The sequence below is a fragment of the Bos mutus genome, chromosome 22 (genome assembly GCF_027580195.1).
Source record: "Bos mutus isolate GX-2022 chromosome 22, NWIPB_WYAK_1.1, whole genome shotgun sequence".
In the NCBI taxonomy this organism is placed as follows: domain Eukaryota; kingdom Metazoa; phylum Chordata; class Mammalia; order Artiodactyla; family Bovidae; genus Bos; species Bos mutus.
Window position 1 is genome coordinate 12,509,624 of NC_091638.1, and position 25,978 is coordinate 12,535,601.

The 25,978-nt window shown below is 42.9% G+C and overlaps 1 protein-coding gene across 1 annotated transcript in view; it reads right to left on the reverse strand.

The window, feature by feature from the left end:
- Nucleotides 1-25,978, reverse strand: part of SCN11A (sodium voltage-gated channel alpha subunit 11) — a 141,436-nt gene that overhangs the window by 51,148 nt on the left and 64,310 nt on the right. Inside the window, exons 9-17 of the mRNA XM_070359609.1 lie at nt 23,456-23,584; nt 21,744-21,847; nt 17,232-17,411; nt 16,404-16,467; nt 8,717-8,858; nt 7,934-8,131; nt 6,864-7,037; nt 2,966-3,095; nt 1,740-1,978 (exon numbers count right to left, since the gene is read on the reverse strand). Of these exons, the coding sequence (XP_070215710.1) occupies nt 1,740-1,978; nt 2,966-3,095; nt 6,864-7,037; nt 7,934-8,131; nt 8,717-8,858; nt 16,404-16,467; nt 17,232-17,411; nt 21,744-21,847; nt 23,456-23,584 (1,360 nt within the window). The remainder of the gene's footprint in view (nt 1-1,739; nt 1,979-2,965; nt 3,096-6,863; nt 7,038-7,933; nt 8,132-8,716; nt 8,859-16,403; nt 16,468-17,231; nt 17,412-21,743; nt 21,848-23,455; nt 23,585-25,978) is intronic.

Below are 25,978 nucleotides of genomic sequence, written 5' to 3' on the forward strand. Positions count from 1 at the left end.
AACCCTGTCAGAGACTTTTTGAGTACTCTCTGGAACTTATCCAATAACTCTATCTACCAGGAGGTACTGAAAGATGGGTCCTTCTGACTCTGTTGGGCTAGGTATTGTGGCCCTGAGGTCACATAACATTCTCCCTCCAAGTGAAACAACCTTGTCAGGCCATTCTGGGACACCTCAACAGGAGAGAACCAAACACCCTGGCCTGGATCCCAGAAGACCCAGCCTGTTAGAAGGTAATCTGTGTGTCAGGTTCATTGTGCAACATGGAATCTAATCCAACATATGCATACCCAAAGGGCACTTCTCCCTAAAGGCAGTATGGGAAAAAGAACCTAAATACAGACTATCTATAAGGAGACCCATCCTGGTCTTATACTGCAGTTCCCTGCTCCTCTTCATGGGATGTGGAACCTAAGGTGACAGGCACCCATCTACAGTTCTACACCATCCTAAACTTGATGCACAGAGGCAGCTCTGTGGACCAACTCCTGATTCAATAGGTACTTTGGGTTCTTGTCAATGTAAAAAAAATTTTAAACATCCACATACATACATATTTGGAAATATTCTGATGCTAAAAATGATCATCTTCGCTAGTAAGACCATAAGAAATTAGTTTCTTCTTTGTATTTCCCTTGTTTTTAAAATTAAAAAACATGTATTGCTTTTTAAATTATAAAAATAACATGAAACTTTAAGAAGAAAAGACTTGACATTATGATAAGGTTTTTAGCTAATTAACTCATTAGCAAATTAGGGTAGAACATTCACTGAGTACTTACTATTTCTGATACTTGGGAAACTAATTTACCCTTGGGCCTTCTGCAGGAATTATGAATTAAAGTGAACAGTTCTTGAAAAGTCTGTTCCCCTATCTTAGTTTTTCCAATTTAACTGAGACTACTGAAGCAGACTCATCTGGAACCCTACCCCCGCTCACTCTCTACCTCGCAACCCACTCCTGGGAAAGTAAATCTCCTAAAGTTTCCAGGCCCTGACTCACCCTTACAGGGAAAATAACACTTAGCAATGGCAGTCACATTATTTTGTGACAAATGATGTCATTAACATGACTAGGTACCATGGTACTCATTACCATGGGTCCTTGGATATGGTTAGTATTTTCTTGATTATCCAAAATAGTTGACCTTTTAAGATGTCTACTTGCAGACTTCTGTGGTTGCACAGTGGATAAGAATTTGCCTGCCAATGTGGGGGCCACAGGTTCGATCCCTGGTCCAGGAAGATTCCACATGCCACGGAGCAACTAAGCTCATGAGCCACAACTACTGAGCCCACGTGCCCAGAGCCTGTGCTCAGCAGCAAGGGCAGCCCCCACTTCTCACCACATCAAGAAGCCTAGGCACTGCAACAAAGAGGACCCCCACTCACTACAGCTAGAGAAAGCTGAAGAGCAAAGCACAGCCAAAACAGAAAAAAGAAGATGTCTACTTGCTTCTGTCTTACCAGTGAATGAATCTTTAGTCATCCATTAGATGACTAAAGACATACCTTAACTAGAGCGTGAACCATACTAGACATACCACACTAGAGAGTGAACAGGGGCCCATTGAAAGTTACTGAAATGGGTAAAAATACAATTCTAACAGTCATTTTTTCCCTCTACTCCACCTAAGAGGACCAAAGACCCATGTTAGGTTAGACCATGCACAAAATAGCTAGACTTGCAAGAGTCATAATTCAAAGTTTGAAATACGTTCCGTATTTTTAAAAATTACCAAGTTCCCTGTGTACAATATATTCTCAAAATTCTGGTCCATTTTGTAATGCTCCATGGCCAAGAAGACAGTGTTGATTATGATGCAGATGGTGATGGCCAGTTCAGTAAAAGGATCAGTCATCACGGTTCTCAGGACCTTCTTAATGTCTAGCCACCAGGGGCTACAGTCCCACACGAGGTATCTGGATGCCAGATTTTCCCCACATGGGAGGCAAGGCTCCTGTGATTTTTCTTGTTCTGGAGAAGAAGAATGAAAAAGCACTTGAGGAGTTGGCTCTGCGCCAGTCTGGCTGCTCTTTGCCCGTGTGTCCTTCTTCCCTCTTCCCTGGCATCTTCTGTGCTACAACATGATCAGTCAAGAAGAGTACTGATGTGTGGCTAAAAAGGTTTCCCACACTGAGCTTTCATGTGGCATAGTCAAGTACAGGTCTTTATATGTACACTGAGCACCTAGGAACAGGGCTGCACTGTCAGAGATACAGATGGGGAAGTCAACACTGACTGGCTATGAACCTTATGTCTAGTTACGTTCACCCAAGGCGGACCAAGGTGATGGCTATACCAGAGCACAGGAAGCTTCCAGGGCCCAGGGGAAAGGGAGATATTCAGGCAGGGCCATCTATAAGCATGAAACAAAAGGCATGCAATCAGTTAATTTCAGGTCAGAAAAGGCACCCTGATTTCCACACAATGTTAGGGCTTCATGAGGGGACTCAGAAGTGCTAAGAACCCGTTTAACCCCATTCTTGCTAGCACCTGAGTCCTGCCCTTGAACACCAACCCCTCAGTTTGGTCCCCGGTTACCTGTGGTTATCAGGTCCCTCAGATGGTACCAGCCTGTATGCACAGGTCTTCTTCTATGTTCATGACAGATTCCTATTCTAACTTCAATGACAACTGTCACCTCCTGGAAACTTCTATGTTTTCTCTCCTTTGGCTGACTATCATTGTCACTGAAACCTCCTGTGACTGTGTGGCCTGAACAGGAAGTCTTCTTGGTGCTCTTGGTCCCACCATTACCCAAGGGGCAGCTCAGGGTGGGCCCACGGGGAAGGCCTGCTTCTTAAAAGCCATGTTGCTCACATGCTCCAAAGAAGCACTGGGAGTCACTGTGCAGAAGTACCCATGGTGGGTTGCAGAGGGCTTCTAGGGAGCTGGAGAGAGGGAGAAGGGAAGGACATCATTGAACTTAGGCTCCCCCTTGGCCTGGGAGGCACAACTTACCCTGCATGGTAATAGTAAGGATGCTGACAGCACTCAGCGCTCTCTGCCTTTGGAAGGAGTCTCCGTGCTCATCACAGTGGTCCACTGACAGATTCTGGGACAGTCGTTTGGTTTGCTCAAGGAGGTGTGGCTGTAAGAGAAGGCATGATGGACCTTCTGAGGGAAGGGGCGGCCTCTCCTCAAAACTTCACAAACTTTGTTTCAATGCCACATGCAGTGAAGATGCTCAACTCACTTCAACTTCATTGCATGCCAAAGGTTCAATTTTCTTAATTCACATTTAATACATAAGAGGAATATGGGTTGAACATTCATATTTTTATGTATACACATTTCTAGAGTCTAGAGTCATATCTACAGAAACATTTATTTCTCTGTGTTTTATTCATTGTCAACAAAAAGCAAAAAACAAATTTACAAAAACCAATGCACAATGGTTTGGGGTATGAAAGCAATAAAAAGTGTAATTTAGAAACAATGCTTCCAAGGGGCAGAAGTGGGGGATAAATTCAGAAAGGTGAATTGAGGCCAGACGGTGAAATGCCTCGAGTGGCTGTCTAAATAGATTTTGAAACAGACAGTAACTCAGACTTTCCTAGTGTTCCGGGGGTTAAGACTCTGCGCTTCTAATGCAAGGGGCATGGGTTCGGTCCCTGCTGGGGAACCAAGATCCCACATGCTATGTGGCAAAAATACCAAAAACAGACAATGAAAAACCCCAAAACAAAACAAAAAAATTTTGTAACTAAGAAGGACAGTCATATAAATATCACAAAATCCTTATAGTAGTAAACTTCAGGTACTCTTTCAGGCTGTGTCTAAGAGTTTATTGATTTTCACCTTATCGAAAATTCTAAAGTATCTAGAAATTAAAAGACATAACCTCATAAACCTTCAGCTATCCAGAAAACTCAGGTATTTTTAATTACTTATTCCCCCAAAAGTTCTGACCAACCATGGCCTTATAGGGAACTAGTGAAAAGCTGTTCTAAAGGCAGCCTGTAGTCTTGAAATAGCCATTTCTTATTCTATTAAGAGTTAAAGGGAAAAGACATTTTAGGTTAAGAATGAGGAAAAACTTCCAAAATATTAAAAAATACATGCAATTTCTTGACTATGCTGTGAAGTGACAGCAAAGAAGCCTAGTCTAAACCATGGGATCTTACCCTGTCACTCCACCAGGGAACTGCTCATAGCAGTGGGGCAAGTCCGTCCATCTACTTCAAAGGCCCCTGAACTCCCTTTCCCCGTTTCAGGCTCAGATATGCACACCCACTTTCTGCCTCCTTCATCTTTCCACTACCTCAGGAAGGAGGCTCTAGCCATTATTCCCTGGCCTGTATCTCCTACATCTTCCTCTCTTCTGATTTCTCTTCTCCAGGATTAAAACATGTTCAAACATCCCCCACCTTAAATAAGATTTTTTTTTTATATCACATCCTCTCATAGCTTCTTTTCTGCATATCCCACTGCCTAAACAATAGCCTGGCTTGAATGCCCCATGTTGTTGCTCAGTCCCTAGTCATGTCGCACTCTTTGCAACCCCATGGACTGTAGTACACCAGGCTTCCCTGCCCTTCACTATCCCCCAGAGTTTACTTAAAGCATGTCCATTAAGTCAGTGATGTTATCCAACTATCTCATCCTCTGTCACCCTCTTCTCCTCCTTCCCTCAATCTTTCCCAGCATCAGGGTCTTTCCCAATAAGTTGGTGCTTTGCATCAGGTGGCCAAAGTACTGGTGCTCCAGCATCAGTCCTTCTAATGAATATTCAGGGTTGATTTCCTTTAGGACTGACTGACTTCACCTCCTTGTTGTCCAAGGAACTCTCAAGAGTCTTATTTAGCACCACAATTCAAAAGCATCAATTCTTTGGTGCTCAGCCTTCTTTATGGTCTAATTCTCACATCCAAACATGACTACTGGAAAAATCATTTGTGTGCTAGCTAAGTCACTTCAGTTGTGTTCAACTCTTTGCAACCCTGTGGACTGTAGCCCATCAGGCTCCTCTGTCCATGGGATTCTCCAGGCAAGAACACTGGAGTGGGTTGCCACGCCCTCCTCCAGGGGAATCTTCCCGACCCAGGGATCAAACCCACATCTCTTCCATCTCCTGCACTGGAAGGCACGTTCTTTACTAGCACCACCAGGGAAGCCCTTAGCTTTGACTTCATGGACCTTTGTCAGCAAAGTGATGTCTCTGCTTTTTAATATGCTGGCTAGGCTTGCCATATCTTTTCTTTCAAGAAGCAGGCATCTTTTAATTTCATGGCTGCAGTCACCATCCGCAGTGATTTTGGAGCACAAGAAAATAAAATCTGTCACTGTTTCTACTTTCCCCCCATCTATTTGCTGTGAAGTGATGGGAGCAGATAGCATTATCTTAGTTTTTTTAATGTTGAGTTTTAAGCCAGCTCTTTCACTCTCCTCTTTCACTCTCTTAGGCATCTCAAAATTGGTATGTGCATAACTTAACTTGCCATCTTCCTCGGCCCCCAGAACATGCTCTCTGCTCATCTCAGTACAAATCAGCTACCCAAGCCATAAACTGGCATCATCCCCACCCTCATCATTCCCACCCTCTGCATATAATCACTTGCCAAATCTTTTCCTCTGTAGATCCACTGTAACCTGTTCATCTCTCTTCATCCTCACTGCCCAAACCATAGTTGAAGCCACTTCCACCTCTTACCTGGATCATTGCAACAGCTTCTTAACTGGTGGCCTCCAGTCTCACCCTCCTCCAATCCCCTCTCTTCGATGAATCCAGGATTTCCACAAAGTAAATCTGGTCTTTATCACTCTTCTGCTTAAAACCTTTCCATACTGCTTATCCCTTGCATATAGGGTAAAGAATGAACTCCTTGGCTTGGCTTCAAGGCCTTTTACAAGGGTCCACATCTTACCACTAGAACCTCTTGCCATCATCCCCACCAACCACACACACACACACACACACTAGAACCTCTTGCCACCATCCCCACCAACCACACACACACACGTGTGTGTGTGAGTGTGCACGTGCACATTTTCTACTAGGTCATGTTCTGCTCTCCTTTGCTTCCAGGCCTATGCATGTGCTATTCTCTCTGCATGTGGAGCTTCATTCTTCCTTTAACCTGGCTAATTCATCCTTTCAGCTTACACACTGCTTCCTCTAGGAACTTTTTTCTGATCCACTGCTCTTTTCCCAGTCCCCATCAAGTCTGGGGCTGGTGGTCTGAAACAGATGTTATTGTTGGTCCCATCCACACATCCTTGGGCTTTCTTTGGAAACCCAAATAACTGTCACCCTAACACATAGCAAGTCATAAATTATTGTTTCCTGACTCCAGAAGTCTTGATCCAATGATAGACCAAAGGTAGTGTATAAATAGTGCCCTCAGTCCAAGGAGATTACACTGACTTAATAACGCACATTAATTGACCACCTTCTCTTCCATGTATCACTTCTCCCCTCCTTTTGCAGTACTTCCTGCGATCACTTCCCAAATAATCTACTTGTGCTCTAACATCTCTAACATTTGCCTTGGAGGAAATAAACACTGCCCCTAAGACATTGCTCCTGCTCTGCTCTCCCTGTGCCCATCATGCTGGTCATCACACTGAACAGTAAGTGCCTTGTTGGCACTGTGCCTACATTATTAGATGTCTGTGTTATATATCCCGTGTATCTCCAGTACCTACTCCAGTGCCAAATAAACACTGTTAACACTTTAAACAGATATTTGTAAATAAATGGATAACTGGATAGACCCATGGATGCAGGGAAGTATGTGCAAATGGATGAATGGATAAATGACTGACTGACTGAATGAATCCTTTCAATTAGATTGACAACTTGACCTGTCCCCCTGAGCAGTGCTCAAATATCATAAATTATTTGGCCAAAACTTGCCTTTTTTGAAGAATCTTCATCAGAATCTGATCCTGGAATCTGGTCTTTCCCAGACTTTCTTAAAAAGAAGGATTTTCTTTTCTTACTACCAAATAGCTTTCTCTTCTTTGGGGAAAAAGATGATGCTTCAAGGGAATTAAGTGAACTTCTGTCAATTCCCATGGCAACCAGAGCCTTAGAAAGTGAACAAAAGCAATTAATGAACAGATCACACTTCTCATAGAACACTGCAAACGAATTCCACCTTGGTGAGCATTCTCCCCTCTCTTCTGGTAGCACTGGACCATTTCAACTGCAAATTGCCCAACTGGAGTATGCTATCTTTACCATTGTTTATGTGGGGAATGTGTCCTGTTTGTTCACAATATTGCAGCCCTTGAAGGCAGCGTTGACTCTTCAATATCTCTGTGCCACCAACCCTTAGCACAGTGTCCTGTATGTGCTAGGTACTCACGAAATGTCTGTGTTTAATGATGCAGATATCAAGCACTTAAGAGGGGTTTCCTCCTGACAAATCTCTGCAGAGGATGAGAAAAAGCATAAAACATGATCCCTGCCTTGAAATCTTAAAACTGAATCTTGAGCTCTAAGAACCGGGAAAAACAAAATCAAGATTCCAGGGAAACAATAAGAAGGGCCTGTAAATATAACAGGAATTACAAGAGAGGAGAGATGATCATGACTGTCATCTCTACAGCCATCATGATTGCTTTCCAAACACTCTCAAGCAAAGTCCCTGGACACAAACATCTTCAGCTTCCCACAAGAAAGCCTAGAGAAGAGCCTTCCTTTTCACACACATGTATCTAGCCAGCAATTTTGGATCTGTCTTTGAAGGCTCATGTTCAGAAAGCCAAAGATCATCAAAATCCCTTTCTCAAGAGCCCTGTTCCTGGGCATCTTTGTGAGAGACTGTAGCAGAGCCAGCTGCAAGGGGCTTAAAAATTCTCAGAAAATCACTAGTTGGGAAAGCACTGTACAGGCCTTGTACAGAAACCTTAAGTGTCAGACCCCACAGCCTCTGGGATGCCCCCAAGCAGACCCCATTAACAGATATCATGTGCCCCTACCTCCTTCTCCTCCTTCAACAGCTGCTGGGCTTCCTGAAACATCTTCTCCTTGGCTTCTGTTTCAGCAGCTACATTCTTGTTCTGTTCCTCATAAGTCATGGTGACAACAGCCAGGGTTAAGTTAACCAAGTAGAAAGAGCCCAGGAAGATGACCACCACAAAGAAGAGGACCGAGATGAGCCCTGAGGTACGCACGGTCTGCAAGGGACAGAACACACAGGGTGACTTCACCTGGAGCAGAGATTAGACAGTAGTAATTGGTCTCTCCCCAGCCCTGATTGGCTCAGCTGCCCACAACCTCATCTATTGCCTCCCCCACCAACTGGAGCTTCTGATGCTCTGTCCCTCAGTAAGGAAATACCATCTGTACGTTCACACAGAAGTCCTAGTGACTTGACTGTGACTTTCTCATGGGTATTTGTGTTTTTTACATAAAAATGGCAAGAGAGAGCAATGCAGCATGAAGGCTGAAGTACTAGTGGTGGAACTGCAGTCAGTGGGGAATCTGGTGAGGGCTGATATTTCTAGGAAGAGTTTTTTGTACTCTTCTTCCAGATATCACATTTATAGTCTTTTTGATGTTTCTAATGGAATTCTAAAAAGAGAATTTAACAGTACAATTGTTAAGGATAAAAAATACATGACAAAGTTGAAGGAGAGATGGTTGGTTATAAATAAACGATAGATAAGTGGTGGAAAGGGAGAGAGGGAGGCAGGGAAGCAGGGGGTGGTAGAGGGAGGTAGAGAGAGGGGGGCGGGAAACAGAATGAATAAATAAATAACCTGTCGATAAAGCTTCTCCCAGGAATCTTGGGTCATAAGCCGGAACATGGCAAGAAAAGACCAGCCAAAGTTGTCAAAATTTGTGTAGTTATAGTCAGGATTTTTGTGGCTATCTCTGCATTCATATTGTTCAGGACAAGCCCTAGATATTGGAAACAAAGGAACAGAGAAAGAATTACATACTCTGCAGCCGGGTTCCCCCCACCACACACACACCCTGCCCAGGGCACTGGTTCTTCCAAGAACAATGAGCTTACACTCAAAACCCCTAGGTGAAGAGAACATTTGTAGAGTGTCATCCCTTATCTTCCAAACCTCCTAGTCTATGTCTAAACATGGGTATTCATAGTCTCTTCTCAAACAGATTGATTAGAAAGTTCACATTGGCAGTTTTTCATTAAAAAATGAAGCGTAGTGACTTAGTGAACAATTTACAGTTAAAAAAAAAAAAAAGAATACAATGAATTGATGTCTCTCTCCCCAGATACCTAGTCCCACGTTCTAAAGGCACAAATAAGCAGTTACTTTATTAATTTTCCAGAAGCCTTCTATGACTATAAAAGCACATGTCTATCAATATATATCTTCTATAATACATGAACATGATCATTCTTTGAAGACTCTCTTGCACTTTGCTTTTTTTCATGGAATGATACTGACTGGAGGTCTTTCCATATCAGCATACAAGGAAATGTCTCATTTTCTGTGTGTCTTACATTTTTTGGATTTTTATAAATGTTTTGCTAATGCTGAATATTTAGATTACAATTGTTATCAGCCCCCTATTATTACAAACATTTGGGTTTTACTTTAAAAACAGTAGATATCTTGCATATGGGTCTTGCCCACATCACCAAAACACACCTCACTGAGTGCATTTATCAAATACACTAAGAATATGTACTTTTTTAGTTTGAAATATAGCATTCTTATCAAAGTAACACATGCTGTGGTTTTAAAAACTCAAATGGCACCACAAAGCTTGTAATAAAAACCACTCCAGCATTCTTCAACTGTCATTTATATACCCCCAATTCAACAACTTTTAGCTCTTTCAGGTCCATATCTCTAAATATGGTGCTTTTACTGGGAGGAGATCAAGATGGCAGAGGAGAAGGATGCTGAACTCACCTCCCCCAGTGAATACATCAAAAATAGGTCTAGGGTGGGATGATTTGGAAGAATGGCATTGAAATATGTATAATATCATATATGAAACGAATCACCAGTCCAGGTTCAATGCATGAGACAGGATGCTTGGGGCTGGTGCACTGGGATGACCCAGAGGGATGGTACGGGGAGGAAGGTGGGAGGGGGGTTCAGGATGGGGAACACGTGTACACCCATGGCGGATTCATGTTGATGTATGGCAAAACCAATACAATCAGTTCAGTTCATTTCAGTCGCTCAGTCGTGTCTGACTCTTTGCGACCCCATGAATTGCAGCACGCCAGGCCTCCCTGTCTATCACCAACTCCCGGAGTTCACTCAGACTCATGTCCATTGAGTCAGTGATGACATCCAGCCATCTCATCCTCTGTCGTCCCCTTCTCCTCCTGCCCCCATCCCTCCCAGCATCAGAGTCTTTTCCAATGAGTCAGCTCTTCGCATGAGGTGGCCAAAGTACTGGAGTTTCAGCTTCAGCATCATTCCCTCCAAAGAAATCCCAGGGCTGATCTCCTTCAGAATGGACTGGTTGGATCTCCTTGCAGTCCAAGGGACTCTCAAGAGTCTTCTCCAACACCACAGTTCAAAAGCATCATTTCTTCGGTGCTCAGCCTTCTTCACAGTCCAACTCTCACATCCATACATGACCACAGGAAAAACCATAGCCTTGACTAGACGAACCTTTGTTGGAAAAGTAATGTCTCTACTTTTGAATATGCTATCTAGGTTGGTCATAACTTTCCTTCCAAGGAGTAAGCGTCTTTTAATTTCATGGCTGCAGTCACCATCTGCAGGGATTTTGGAGCCCAAAAAAATAAAGCCTGACACTGTTTCCACTGTTTCTCCATCTATTTCCCATGAAGTGATGGGACCGGATGCCATGATCTTCGTTTTCTGAATGTTGAGCTTTAAGCCAACTTTTTCACTCTCCACTTTCACTTCCATCAAAAGGCTTTTGAGTTCCTCTTCACTTTCTGCCATAAGGGTGGTGTCATCTGCATATCTGAGGTTATTGATATTTCTCCCGGCAATCTTGATTCCAACTTGTGTTTCTTCCAGTCCAATGTTTCTCATGATGTACTCTGCATATAAGTTAAATAATCAGGGTGACAATATACAACCTTGACGTACTCCTTTTCCTATTTGGAACCAGTCTGTTGTTCCATGTCCAGTTCTCACTGTTGCTTCCTGACCTGCATACAGATTTCTCAAGAGGCAGGTCAGGTGGTCTGGTATTCCCATCTCTTTCAGAATTGTCCACAGTTTATTGTGATCCACACAGTCAAAGGCTTTGGCACAGTCAATAAAGCAGAAATAGATGTTTTTCTGGAACTCTCTTGCTTTTTCCATGATCCAGCGGATGTTGGCAATTTGATCTCTGGTTCCTCTGCTTTTTCTAAAACCAGCTTGGACATCAGGAAGTTCACGGTTCACATATTTCTGAAGCCTGGCTTGGAGAATTTTGAGCATTACTTTACTAGCGTGTGAGATGAGTGCAATTGTGTGGTAGTTTGAGCATTCTTTGGCATTGCCTTTCTTTGGGATTGGAATGAAAACTGACCTTTTCCAGTCCTGTGGCCACTGCTGAGTTTTCCAAATTTGCTGGCATATTGAGTGCAGCACTTTCACAGCATCATCTTTCACAATTTGAAATAGCCCAACTGGAATTCCATCACCTCCACTAACTTTGTTCGTAGTGATGCTTTCTAAGGCCCACTTGACTTCACATTCCAGGATGTCTGGCTCTAGGTTAGTGATCACACCATCGTGATTATCTAGGTCGTGAAGATCTTTTTTGTTTGTACAGTTCTTCTGTGTATTCTTGCCACCTCTTCTTAATATCTTCTGCTTCTGTTAGGTCCATACCATTTCTGTCCTTTATCGAGCTCATCTTTGCATGAAATGTTCCCTTGGTATCTCTAATTTTCTTGAAGAGATCTCTAGTCTTTCCCATTCTATTGTTTTCCTCTATTTCTTTGCATTGATCGCTGAGGAAGGCTTTCTTATCTCTTCTTGCTATTCTTTGGAACTCTGCATTCAGATGCTTATATCTTTCCTTTTCTCCTTTGGTTTTCACTTCTCTTCTTTTCACAGCTATTTGTAATGCCTCCCCAGACAGCCATTTTGCTTTTTTGCATTTCTTTTCCATGGGGATGGTCTTGATCCCTGTCTCTTGCACAATGTCACGAACCTCAGTCCATAGTTCATCAGGCACTCTATCTATCAGATCTAGGCCCTTAAATCTATTTCTCACTTCCACTGTATAATCATAAGGGATTTGATTTAGGTCATACCTGAATGGTCTAGTGGTTTTCCCTACTTTCTTCAATTTCAGTCTGAATTTGGCAATAAGGAGTTCATGATCTCAGCCACAGTCAGCTCCTGGTCTTGTTTTTGTTGACTGTATAGAGCTTCTCCATCTTTGGCTGCAAAGAATATAATCAATCTGATTTTGGTGTTGATCATCTGGTGATGTCCATGTGTAGAGTCTTCTCTTGTGTTGTTGGAAGAGGGTGTTTCTATGACCAGTGCATTTTCTTGGCAAAACTCTATTAGTCTTTGCCCTGCTTCATTCCATATTCCAAGGCCAAATTTGCCTGTTACTCCAGGTGTTTCTTGACTTCCTATTTTTGCATTCCAGTCCCCTATAATGAAAAGGACATCTTTTTTGGGTGTTAGTTCTAAAAGGTCTTGTAGGTCTTCATAGAACCGTTCAACTTCAGCTTCTACAGCGTTACTGGTTGGGGCATAGACTTGGATTACTGTGATATTGAATGGTTTGCCTTGGAAACGAACAGAGATCATTCTATCGTTTTTGAGATTGCATCCAAGTATTGCATTTTGGACTCTTTTGTTGACCATGATGGCTACTCCATTTCTTCTGAGGGATTCCTGCCCACAGTAGTAGATATAATGGTCATCTGAGTTAAATTCACCCATTCCAGTCCATTTTAGTTCGCTGATTCCTAGAATGTCGACATACAATATTGTAAAGTAATTAGCCTCCAATAAAATAAATAAATTTATTTAAAAAGTTAGGTCTACATGTGGAGCAATTCTCAATGAAACAAACTGGACACTAGCAGTAAACTGGATATAAGAGTCTAAAGAAAGATCCACACAGAGTCAGGTAGGAAGGGAGGGGAAGCAATTAGGTTGGGACTCACACCCGTAGGAAGGGACACAGAAGAAAGGGATATCAGAGGCTCAGAGATCCTTCCTGGGGGGTAAAGGGTTTGAATATCATCCTGGGCAGGCCAGCCCTAGGGTCTAACACTAGGACAAAAAGTTCCCTTAGCTGGTTTGAAATCTAGTGGGATTTACAGGAGGGCTATAACAAACTGAGACTCTGCTCACAAGGACATACACATGTTTGCTTAATCTCAGGAATAAGGTAGATGCCTACTCTCACCACTTCTATTTAACTTGATATTGGAAGTCCTAGCCATAGCAATCAGCCAAAAATAAGAAATGAAAGGCATCCAAATTGGAAGAAAAGGGACTTCCCAGGTGGTCCAGTGGCTAAGACTCTACATTCCCAATGCAGGGGGCCCAGGTTTAGTCCCTGGTCAAGGGAAGTAGATCCCATGTGCCACAATCAAGAATTCACATGCCACAAGAAAGATGGAAGACCCCTAATTAAACATAAAAGCTTTTGCACAGCAAAGGAAACCATAACATTAGTTGCTCAATCATGTCTGACTCTGCAATCCCATAGACTGTAGCCCACCAGGCTCCTCTGTCCATGGAATTCTCTAGGCAAGAATATTGGAGTGGGTAGCCATTTCCTTCTCCAGGGGATTGTCCAGACCAAGGATCAAACCCAGGTCTCCTGTGGCCTTTACCATCTGAGCTACCAGGGAAGCCCAAGATGAAAAGACAACCCTCAGAATGGGAGAAAATAATTGCAAATGAAGCAACTGACAAAGGATCAATCTCCAAAATATACAAGCAGCTCAGGAAGCTCAGTATCAGAAAAACAAACAACCCAGTCAAAAATGGGCAAAAGATCTAAACAGACATTTCTCCAAAGAAGACATACAGATGGCTAATAAACACATGAAAAATGCTCAGCATCACTTACTATGGGAGAAATGCAAATCAAAACTACAGTGCGGTATTACCTCATACAGTCAAAATGGCCATCATCAAAAAATCTACAAACGATGCTGGAGAGGATGTGAAGAAAAGAGAACCCTCTTGCACTGTTGGTAGGAATGTAAATTGGTAACAGCCACTATGGAGAACAGTATGGAGATTTCTTAAAAAACTAGGAATAAAAGTACCATATGACCCAGCTAGCCTACTACTGGATATATACCCTGAGAAAACCATTCTAAAAAACACATGTACCCCAGTGTTCATTGCAGCACTATTTACGTAGCCAGGACATGAAAGCAACCTAGATGTCTATTGACAGATGAACAGATAAAGAAGTTGTGGTACATATAGACAATGGAATATTACTCAGCCATAAAAAGGAGTGAATTTGAATCAGTTCTAATGAGATGGATGAAACTAGAGCTTTTTATAGAGAGTGAAGTAAGTCAGAAAGAGAAATGCAAGTATCATACATAATGTATCTATATGATCTAGAAAATCTACAAAAATGGTACCGATGAACCTATTTGTAGGGCAGGAATAGAGACACAGACATAGAGAACATACTAGTGGACACAGTGGGGGAAGGAGAGGGGGGGAATAATTGAGAGAGTAGCATTGAAACATATAATTACCATATGTAAAACAGATAGCTAGCAGGAATTTCCTGTATGACACCTGGAGCTCAACCTGGTGCTCTGTGATAACCTAGAGGGGTGGGATGGGGTGGGAAGTGGGAGGGAGGTTGAAGAGAAAGGAAACATATGTATAGCTATGGCTGATTCATGCTTATGTATGGCAGAAACCAACACAACACTAGAAAGTAATTATACTCCAATTAAAAATAAATAATATATATTTTTTAAAGATGGAAGATCCTGTGTGACACAACTAAGATCCGGCGCAGCCAAATAAATAAATATTCAAATTGGAAGGGAAGAAGTAAAACTGTCACTATTTGCAAATGATATGATACTACAGATAGAAAATTAAAGTCTCCATCAAGAAAACTGTTTAGAACTAATAAATGAATTCAGTAAAATTTTAGGAATCAAGATTCAGAAATCTGTTGCATTTTATATACTAAAAATGAACTGTAGGCATATATGTCCTCTTGACGACCATTCTAGAGAGCTCAACAAACCTTGTATTAGATTATAGTCTAATATGTCTAATAAGTCTGACCTAATCAGAACCTGTGACCACTACAAGACTTCCCTAATTTTACAGACAGCGTTACATCTCTGTTATTTCTCTCTGTATTTACACTCATCACGCTTTCAAGAATTTACTGTACATCGCTCTTCCCTGAAAGATGTCAGTTTCAAGAGGGCAGCACTCCTTTATATGTACTTGGATTCCTAGGACCTAAGACAGAGTTTGGCATGCTGTTGGCCCTTGATACATATTTGTTATTGATAAATGAATGTAGTCTATTTCATCAGAGTGCCTAGCATATTATCTTAATTTGAAATACACTCAGACTTCCCTGGTGATAAGGAGATAAGAATAGCCTACCAATGCAGGGAACATGGGTTCAATCTCTGGTCTGGAAAGATCCCACATGCTGAGGGGCAACTAAAGCCCATGCGCCACAACTAGTGAGCCCACTCTCTAGAGCCTGGGAGTGCAACCAGTGAGATCCCTGTGCTCCAACCACTGAAGGCCATGCATCCTAGAGCTGCACACCACAACTACTGAGCCTGTGTGCTGCAACTCCTGGAGCCTAAGCACCTACAGCCTGCGCTCTGTGACAAGAGAAGTCACTGCATTGAGAAGCCCGCACACCACAATTAGACAATAGCCCTGCAAACCACAACTAGAGAAAGCCCATGCACAGCAGTGAAGATCCAAGGAAACCAAAAGAAAACAACATCATCAGAAAGAAACACACTCAATAAATCTTCACAGAATCTCTCAACTCAGAGGACTACTAGAATAAGGAAGGATATCCCCAGAGGGCTACTAGCTGCTGAGGTGAATGTGTATGAACACACATAAAATAGTGTGGGCAATCAGGGGCAGTGGTGGTCACAGATCAACAAATAGAAGATGTATGCTGAGATGTCTTGTGTCAGGGCCATGTCATTGATCAGTAAATAGGTCTAAATGGGGCTTTCAGTCACAATATCCTTTCTGACCTTTGATGGTCTTGCATATCCACTCCATAAAGTTGAAATATCACTATGTTTTCACTAGGTTTCTTACCAGATACAAATTCAACATAATTTGGGGGAGAGTACAGTTCTAGACATTGGGAAATAATTTCTAATTTAGTAATGCATGTCAAAATTTGTTCAGACACTTGAAATAATCAGTGGTGTTTGAGGACTATCACCACTGTTTGCATAAGTCATTAGATGAAGACTGTTTGCCACATCACTCCAAATAGATAGAATGAAGAATATAAACATCTTACCTGTTGCCCATCCACATGCCACACATTTTGAATTCAGTGGACTCTTCCTTTTTAAAGCAATAGTCTGAGGGGGGAAAGAATTATAAACTCAGGTTGAAAAAAATAACACTGAAAGGAAAGAGAATAGCAAATATGCCAAATTATGCTAGAAAAAGATGGTCCATAATCTTCCAAAATGATCAAGGTGATCAAAGTGATCCCAATGAAATGATCCAGAGAGAAACTAGAGCCTAAGCCCTCAGGATGATGCAAGAAAAGAAGAGGGAGAAGGAGAAGGAAGGAGAAATAAGAGGAGGAAGCAGTGACACGATAACCACTTTGCTTCTCAGTACATAGAACTGAACCAGAGACCACCCTTGGGAGAAGCTGGACACAGGGTCAGCCCATGAGAAGCTCAAAAACCAAGACAGACGTGGAGAAAGTATGGCCACATGAAATTCAGGACACATGAAATTGATACAGGGTTGACCTCAGAGTGGAGAGGGGGCAACATAAAAGGAGCAACATCACTGAAGAAAATACTTGGGTAGAGGGAGGCACTGTGGGAAGTTGCTGGTCTCCTTTGACCAAAGCCAGGCACTCTGAAGGCATCTGTAAAATGTGACAAGGAAGTGGGCGGATATGAAAGCTGACACCACTGTTATAGATGTGCAACTTCAGGCTTTTCCTTCTCCATGAAAATCCAGAGAAGGAGGCAGTTCTCTAAGAAATTCACCTGCCCACATGAGAATCCTAGAGGACTCATAACACAGACCGATAGATAGTACAAGTGGGGATAAATAAAAAGTAACCATGCACAAACCAAGAAGTGAACGGTGGGGTGTTTACCTTGATAGTAATCTTGATAGTGATGTTTACAGGAATTACTGACACATTTGTACGTCAGATTTCCCATGAAGAGCTGCTGACCTACCAGGGCGAAGATGCTGAGGCAAAAGAGAGCCAGGATCATCACATCGACAAGCTTCTTCACAGAGTGCAGCAAGGCCCCAACAATGACCTTCAAACCTGAGGAAGAAAACAGGTGTGGGGAGAAGACCCCTACTCACACACGCACTTAGGACACAGGCAAGGAACAGTAAGGCTTCCCAAGTCGTTTGATTGCAGGCTGGCATTGGAAACTAACCTGACCTGGAATTCTGAAGCTGAAAGTTCTAGTTCCGACTCTGTACCTTAAAAGCTATTTGCCATCAGAGCCGTCCACTGGTCTAGGACTTGACCTCTTTATCCCGCCCTATAGATGCCACAGGGTTGCTCTGAAGGGCAAGTGAGAAAACTCTGAGCAGAAACTTGCCACAAAGACATAAGCTATAACTTGATGACAGCTGTGCAGTCACTTCCCTGACTGGGGGTCACAGGCAACATTAATGCCAAAGTGAAGAACTGAAGCTGCATTTAACATTTGGTAGCTACTGCCTACAGTAACACACACAAGGCGCCTGGAGATATGGCTAAATTGGCGGGTGGGGGGTGGCTGCAAAGAAAGCTGGAAGAGGGAGCTCTGCCTGGACCCCAATCATGAAGATGTCTGAGGGAAAAAACTCAGATTACTACTTATAATCAGGGCTTTTTAAAAATTCATTCAAGAAATATTTACCAAGCACCTTCAAGGTCCATGATACAGTGTTTGGCTGCCAGAGTTACAAAATAAAAAGGACACAGTCAGGCAGTGTGTTGATAAATGTTTAAAAATCAGCTTTCTGCAGAGAGGGGAGGACACAGGGAGAGTCCCCTCTGCAGCATTTACAAAGGCCCTGGTTTGCTACATTCTGGAGTGTGGACCCTTCTCCTCCCTCCACGCACCCCTCTCCTGGTTTGCTCAATTCTTGAGTGTGGATCCTTCTCCCTCCACACACCCTTCTCCTGGTTTGCTACATTCTGGAGTGTAGACCCTTTTCCTCCCTCCATGCACCCCTCTCCTGCAGCTGCTTTCAAGCCACCACCGTGACAGCCCTGGACACACAGTGGGCAACAGTCTGCTGGGGAATGAGAACAAGTCAGTCCCGGTACAACACTGATTCACAGGCTCTGCTTTCAATGGGTTCTGCTCTCTGGAGAAAGAAATTAGCAGATGGCATCTCTAATGTGTGGGATGTCACTGAGTGACAAAGTTTCAGCATAAACCATGAATGGTAGACTTGAGAACACAAAGCAGCATCTGATGGGAGGCCAAGCCCGCCACGACGACCTTCCCACCAAGGGTGATGCTCCATGAGGAGGAGACTTTGGACCAAGCTGGGACATTCACTGGCTTCACCACTGCACTCATGTTCATGCCAAGATCGTGCTTTCCCTGCACGGTCAGGGGCACCAAACGTAAAAATACTCTAACCTCATCTATGCTTGATTTTTTATCTATAACAAGAGGCTTGCTTGTGTCTTCCCCAAAGCAAGATGATTTGGATTAAAGGTAGTTGTGATTCCAGAATTATTTTTACATAGCCCCATAAAAGATTGTATCTTATACTCTTCGTTCCACAAAAAGCACTGGACTCAGTGGAAGAAGGTAAGGGTGGGATGATTTGAGAGAATAGCATTGAAACATATACATTATCAGATGTAAAGTTACTATCATGGCTCAGTGGTAAAGAATCTGCCTGCCAGTACAGGAGACACCAGAGAACACGGGTTCGATCCCTGGATCAGGAAGATTCCCGGAGAAGGGAATGGAAATCCACTCCAGTATTCTTGCCTGGAAAATCCCATGGACAGAGAAGCACAGCAGGCTATGGCCCAGGGGGTCGCAAAGAGTCAGAAATGACTGAGCATGCATGCACCATATGTAAAATAGATGACCAGTGCGAGTTCAGTGCATGAAGCGGGGCACCCAAAGCCAGTGCTCTGGGACAAACTGGAGAGATGGGGTGGGGAGGGGTGTGGGAGAAGGGTCCAGGATGGAGGGATACATGTATACCTATGGCCAATTCTTGTTCATGTATGGCAAAAACCATCACAATATTGTAAAGTAATTATCTTCCAATTAAAATAATTTAAATTAAAAAACAAAAAGTATCCAGGGATCTCATGTAGTTCATGAGTCAAAATGGAGAGTGTGTTTACCTGCTCAGAGATGAAGAAGGGAACACAAAAGTTGCTAAGTGACTGCCTGAATGTGTATTTATATTTTATCCACATGAGATATGAGGGGCTCAGCTCAGGCAGAAACCCCCAAATCCACCTGGGAAACCAAGGTCCACCTTGTAAAAGAGGAAGAGAAAAGGAAAGAGAGACAAGTTCTACATAAAGTATCCTCTGTCAGTTTCTTCATCACCATGCTGTTGTTTTTCTGGAGTTTCCAAAAATAGTCTACTACCTCTGTATGAAAAAAGAGTCAAATTGCCTGGAGTTCTGATAAAAGAGACTGGAAGAAGAAGGGAAGAAGAGAGGAGGGAAGGAGTCCAGAGAGAGAATAACTTTTAATACTTTTTTATAGAGGACAGGAGAAGGAGAAGACTGTGCCACAATCATCTCATTTTTGATAAACTGGAACTCATAGTTACAACCCATCCTGGGCTTCACCTTGATCACAGAGCTGATCTGGGTTCCAGGAGACCACTTTTTCTCTCCTTCCTACTTTACTGGTGGCTCCTATTCATCTCCTTTGCCGGCTTTTCCTCTCTCCCCTCCCCTTTAGGGTCTCAGGGCCTCATGGGTCTCAGTCCTGTGTCCTCTTCTACTTTCCATCTATGCTCATTTTCTTTGTAACCTCATCAGATTCCATGGCTCTAAATATCATCTATAGTCTTCTAATCTCTGAAATGATACCTGCAGCCTTGAACATCAGCTTGTATTTCTAATTGCCTGCTTGGTACTCTGACTTGGATGTCTCACAGCCATCTCAAACAGAATGTGTCTGAAGCTAACCCCCAATCTGACCCCTGAGGCCTGCTTCTCTCACAGTCTTCCTTTTCTCATTCAGAGATGATTCCATCTTTCCAGTCACCCAGACAAAAACCTTGACTCATCCTTGACTCCTCTTTTGCTCACATCATGTATACGGTCAACCTGTCAGAAAGTCCCACTGTTTCTACCTTTAAATTTATACAGAATCTGACCACCATTCACCTACTCCTCTTCTACTGCCTGATCTGAGGGCGCCACTGCTTCTTGCTTGGATTATGGCAGTGGCCCCATGTGTCAGTTTGGGCCCTCTGAGAAGTAGACACTCTGAGACCAGATTACTGGAGATTTGGGGGGAAATGCCTATGAGGAATAGTCTGAAGGGAGGGAATGGAGGGTGGAGAGAGCCTCAAACTGTGACTCAGAGCTGACATCTGGAAAAGGAGAGCAGGAAGGAAGCAGGATAGATAGGAAGGGCTTCAGACTGCAGTGCATATGGGAGATAGTCTCACCCTGGTTACTGAGAAGCCCCTGAGTCAAAGTCCCCCATAGAGAAGTCCCATACCCTTTAGGGGTGGGCCTGCACTAGCGCTCCCCAGATGCAGGGAAAGCATGATCTTGGCGTGAACATGAATGCAGTGGTGAATCCAGAGAGGGGGCAGCTGGGACCTTTCATCAACTGCGCTCCCTGCAGCAGGAGATCTGAGCAGCATGCATCCATGGTAACCAACATGCCACCTGCTTGGTCTTCCTGCTTCTTCCTTTGCTCCCCCGAGTTCTGTTCCCCACACAACAGCCAGAGTAATTCTTCTACAGCCTGAGTCAGGTCATGGGACTCCTCTGCTCAAAGCCCTTGCATGGCTCCCATTTCTCTCAGAGGAAAGCCCAAGACTTCCTGGGACTTAGGTGCTTCCCCTTCACCTCTGTGGTCCTTCCTCCCCCACCTAGACCCTCACTCTGTCTGCTCCAACCCCATCCACATCTTTCATATTCCCTGGTCTGTGGACTGGCTGCTTCCTAGGCTCTGGATACTCTTCCCCATATGTCTGCCTGTGAAACTTCCTCACCAATTTCAAATCTGCTCACATCTCACCTTTCCAATTGACACCTATACTAACCACCCCACCGAAAACTGCAACCTGCTTCCTTGAACCCCATGACTTCCAAGAGCCATCATGTTACCTATTTTTCCATTTCATTTTTCCATGAAAAAGCATGCCATATAATTTATTTATTTATTATAGTTATCACTTCAGTCCATTTCCCAATCCCCCACCTAGAATGTAAACTCCATGAAGGCAGGGACCTTTGTCTGTTTGCTCACCGATATATCCCAGGCAGGTAGCACAGTGCGTATCAGGGGCTCAGTACATATTTGTTGAATGATGAAATAAATGAATAAAGAGCATTGTTTGTTAGTTTTTGGTTTACATGACATATTTAGAAATTTTAACTATTCTCTTCTGCTAAGAGTCAATGTTGAAAGTTAGAGTGACTTACCTGAAATTACTGAAATTGCTTTCAAAGCTCTGAATACTCGGAAGGTACGCAGGGATGACAGACTGAAGCTGCTGTCATTGATATATGGAGAATATGATACAAATCTATAAGACAAAGCACAAGGAAAGGCCAGGCTTGCTCAGTCATGTATCTGTCCTACACATCTCCACAAAAGTCCCAAGTAATTACAGCCTGGGTTCTGTCCACCAGCATGAAATCTGCAGCCTCCCCTTCCAGCCCCACCATCATCTCAAGACCTGGCAATGTCACTCTCTATTGCTGTGGACCCAGGGACCATAGATTGCACAGGAGACTCTTCTCAGCTGATCTTTATATTTGGACATAGTTGGGGATTCCTTGAAATAGTCATGGCAGCTGTAGCTACATTCATGGATAACAGAAATCAACTTAAACATTTATTGACTTGCTACCAAGTTCCAGGCCCCAGTACACGTCCTTAAGGTCTCTCAACCATGTGGTCAAGTCCAGAAGGAACCTAGGCAGCCTGGCTTCAGAGCCCGTATTCTTCGGCATTGTACTATACCACCTCTCAATAACATCTGACTATTGACCTTGAAATGTAAAACTCTGAAATTACTAGTACTTACCTCAAAGGGCTTTTGTGAATATTAAACAAAAATATACGCAAAGTCCTTAAGACAATAGCTGGTACTAATTAAATAAGGTTGGGTTTATTATTACTGTGCTGGCAATGGGCCATTGTTTCTCTTGCTTTTTATTTTGCTCATCATTCAGATGCCAGATTGATGTCCTCTCCTTCAAAAAGAACTTCAACTCTCACTCTTGCTATATACAACAACTAACTCAAAATGGACCATAAACATAAACACAAGAGCCAAAATAATAACACTTCTAGAAGGAAACATGACAGAAACTCCTTGAGCTTTCAGTAGACAAAGATGTTCTAGACCCTTTGTTCCCGCTCCATCTTCTGACAGCCAGAACGATGCACAGCATCCCATGCTAGCACTAACTGTAGCCGGTTTTAATGGTCATGCTTCACTGGGCTTCCCTAGTGGCTCAGATGATAAAGAATCCGCCTGCAAGGCAGGAGACCTGGGTTTGATCCCTGAGTCAGGAAGATCACCCAAAGAAGGGAAAGGCTACCCACTCCAGTATTCTTGCCTGGAGAATCCCATGGACAGAGGAGCCTAGAGGGCTACAGTCCATGGGGTCTCAAAGAGTCGGACACGACTGAGCGACTAAGCACACACACAAATGCTTCACATCCCCTCTGAACTGCTAACAGAGTGAGAATCATGAATGATGGTTTTCTCATTATCACAACCCTGGGTCCACAGAGCCTGGCCCCATAACAGGTCAGTGTTTGGTGAGTAAATGGCTGAAAAAGTAAGACCATGAGTATTTGACCAGAAATGGATTTGTGGGGGATTCCCTGGCAGTCCAGTGGTTACGACTCAGCACTCTCACTGCCATGGCCCAGATTCAGTCCCTGGTTGGGGGGTGGGGGGGGAACAGATAGAAAGGATGAAGTGGATTTGTGTGTGTGAAGTCCTCTGGCCAGTTGGCTACATGGTGCAGTTCAGTGCCAACCAACACCGCACTCAAGGGTTCTAGGTTTTACTTGGCTGTACTCAGCCACTCATGTGGATCCACAAAGAACCCAGATGGAAGCCAAAGGGCTTCTTTCCCACCCCTAGTCTCTTCAGCAAAAATCTTAACATTCTTACGCTGTTGCAATGACAATGGAGTCCAGCCAGTTCCACGGATCTCGCAGGAAAGAAAACTCATCCAGAATAAAACCTCTTGCCAATATTTTAACTAATGCTTCAAATAAATAAATCCCAAGGAAGACATACCTACAAAGCAAATCATCCAGAAGAAGAAATATGATAAGTGATGTGAAACACAGAGAGCCCCTCTATCTGATCTGACCTTCATGAGGTTTGATTCCATTTTAATGTGACATTTAACACTACGGTCTTAGCAAATCAGAGTTCAGAAAGGCAAGGTCCTCAAGCAAGTTCTGATATTTGGGATTTCTGATAAACAGGTCCATGAATAAAGTTGCAAAGCTGTTTTTAAATCACTAGCTTCATAGCCATTTTCTTGAGAAAAGTTTCAGCCAGCATGGACAGTCTTTTCAACAAATGGTATTGGGACAGCTAGATATCCACATTTAAAAGAATGAAGTTGGACCTTTACATCATGTACAAAAATTAAACTCAAAATGGATTAAAGCTAAATGTAAGACCTGAAACTATAAGAGTCCTAGAAGGTAATATTTGCAAATCATTAATCTGATGAGAAGTTAATATTTGAACTACATAAAGAACTCCTACAAAGTCAACAACAAAAAAATTAAATAATCCAGCTTTAAAATGGCCAAATGACTTGAATGAACATTTCTTCAAAGATTATATACCAATTGCCAACCAGCCTATGAAAAGATGTTCAGTATCACCAATCATCAGAAAAATGCAAATCAAAACCACAATGAGATATCACTCATACTCACTAGAATAGCCACTTTTAAAAAAAAATAGAAAGTAAGTGTAGGTGAGGATGTGGCAAGATTAAAACTCTTGTGCACTAGTGGTGGGATTATAAAATAGTGAAATCACCAAATATTTAGCATGAAGAACCTTCAAAAGATTAGAATTACCATATGATTTGGCAATTGCACTTCTAGGTATATATACAAAATAACTGAGAGCAGAGTCTTGAAGAGATACTTGCACAACCATGTTAATAGCAGCAGTATTCACAATAGCCGAGAGGTAGAAGCAACCCAAATGTTCACTGACAGATGAACAAATTAATAAAATGTGGTACACACATACTATAAAATATTACTGAGTCTTGGAAAGAAATCCTGTCACATGCAGCAATATGGATGAACCCTGAGGTCATATACTAAGGAAGATAAGCTAGTTTAAAAAGACAAAGGTTAAATGATTCCTTTATATGAAGCACCTAGAGTAATCAAATACATAGAGACATGAAGTATAATGGTGGTTTCCAGGGAAACCTGGAGGGGAAGGCAGAATGAGGAGTTATTATGTAATGAGTACAGTTTCAGTTTTGCAAGATGAAAAATAGTTGTGGAGACGGAGAGTGGTAATCGTTGCACAACTGTGTGAATGTACTTAATACCACAGATCTGTACACCTAAAAGTGATTAAAATGGCAAATTTATGGTAATATGTATTTTATCACAATTAAAAAAAAAAAAACTATTTCCATTTTATTCCTTTAGTCCTTCATCATGTTCTGTCTTCTCATTTATTTCCCTTCTTCTCCTTCCTCCTCCTCCAAAAGATAATATCCTATTTCTCTTGTTATAATTCCAATAAAAAGTGCTTGGTTGGTGTGCACACACACACCATACACATACTGGTCCCACATCTGGGACAGAAACAATTCATTTGAACAATCTGCTGGTTCAGATTAAAAGTGGACATTTTCTGGTAGAATATCCAGTCATTGTTAGCCTTCAAAGCTAAAGAACTAAGGTCTTAGGAACTTGAAAAATCCTAAAGCAGCTAGTTACAAGAGCAGAAATGGTCATGAGGCTGCCTTGGGAAAGAACTACTTCCTGCTTCAGCTTTTTCCTAAACTGCTCACCTTTCAGGTGACAAATAAACACAGAAGCATAATTACTGTGTGCCCTGAGATACCATCTTTTAAACTCAGGTATAATTTATAAAAATTATGGGTCTTTTTTAAAAAAAGGCTGTAATTGCAGATGTGTAGGATTCTGCACGGAGAAGGCAATGGCATCCCACTCCAGTACTCTTGCCTGGAAAATCCGATGGATGGAGGAGCCTGGTGGGCTGCAGTCCATGGGGTCGCTAAGAGTCGGACACGACTGAGCGACTTCACTTTCACTTTTCACTTTGATGCATTGGAGAAGGAAATGGCAACCCACTCCAGTGTTCTTGCCTGGAGAATCCCAGGGACGGGGGAGCCTGTGAGTCGGACACGACTGAAGCGACTTACAGCAGCAGCAGCAGCAGCAGCAGGATTCTGCAAGTTTTCATCCAGATCTCAAACAAATGAGACAGCCACCTCTGACTTCAATTTCTGTCTAGCCATCTGGCCTTCCACCTCTCACCCTACCATTCTCTCTTTTCTAGCAGAAGCCTGGCCAATGGTGGGACATGCAGACCAAAATGACATCTGCTGTGGAGTAGAACCATGCCCAGCAGGAAGCAGCGCTCGAGTTCTCCATGAGAGGGAGACTTCAACCC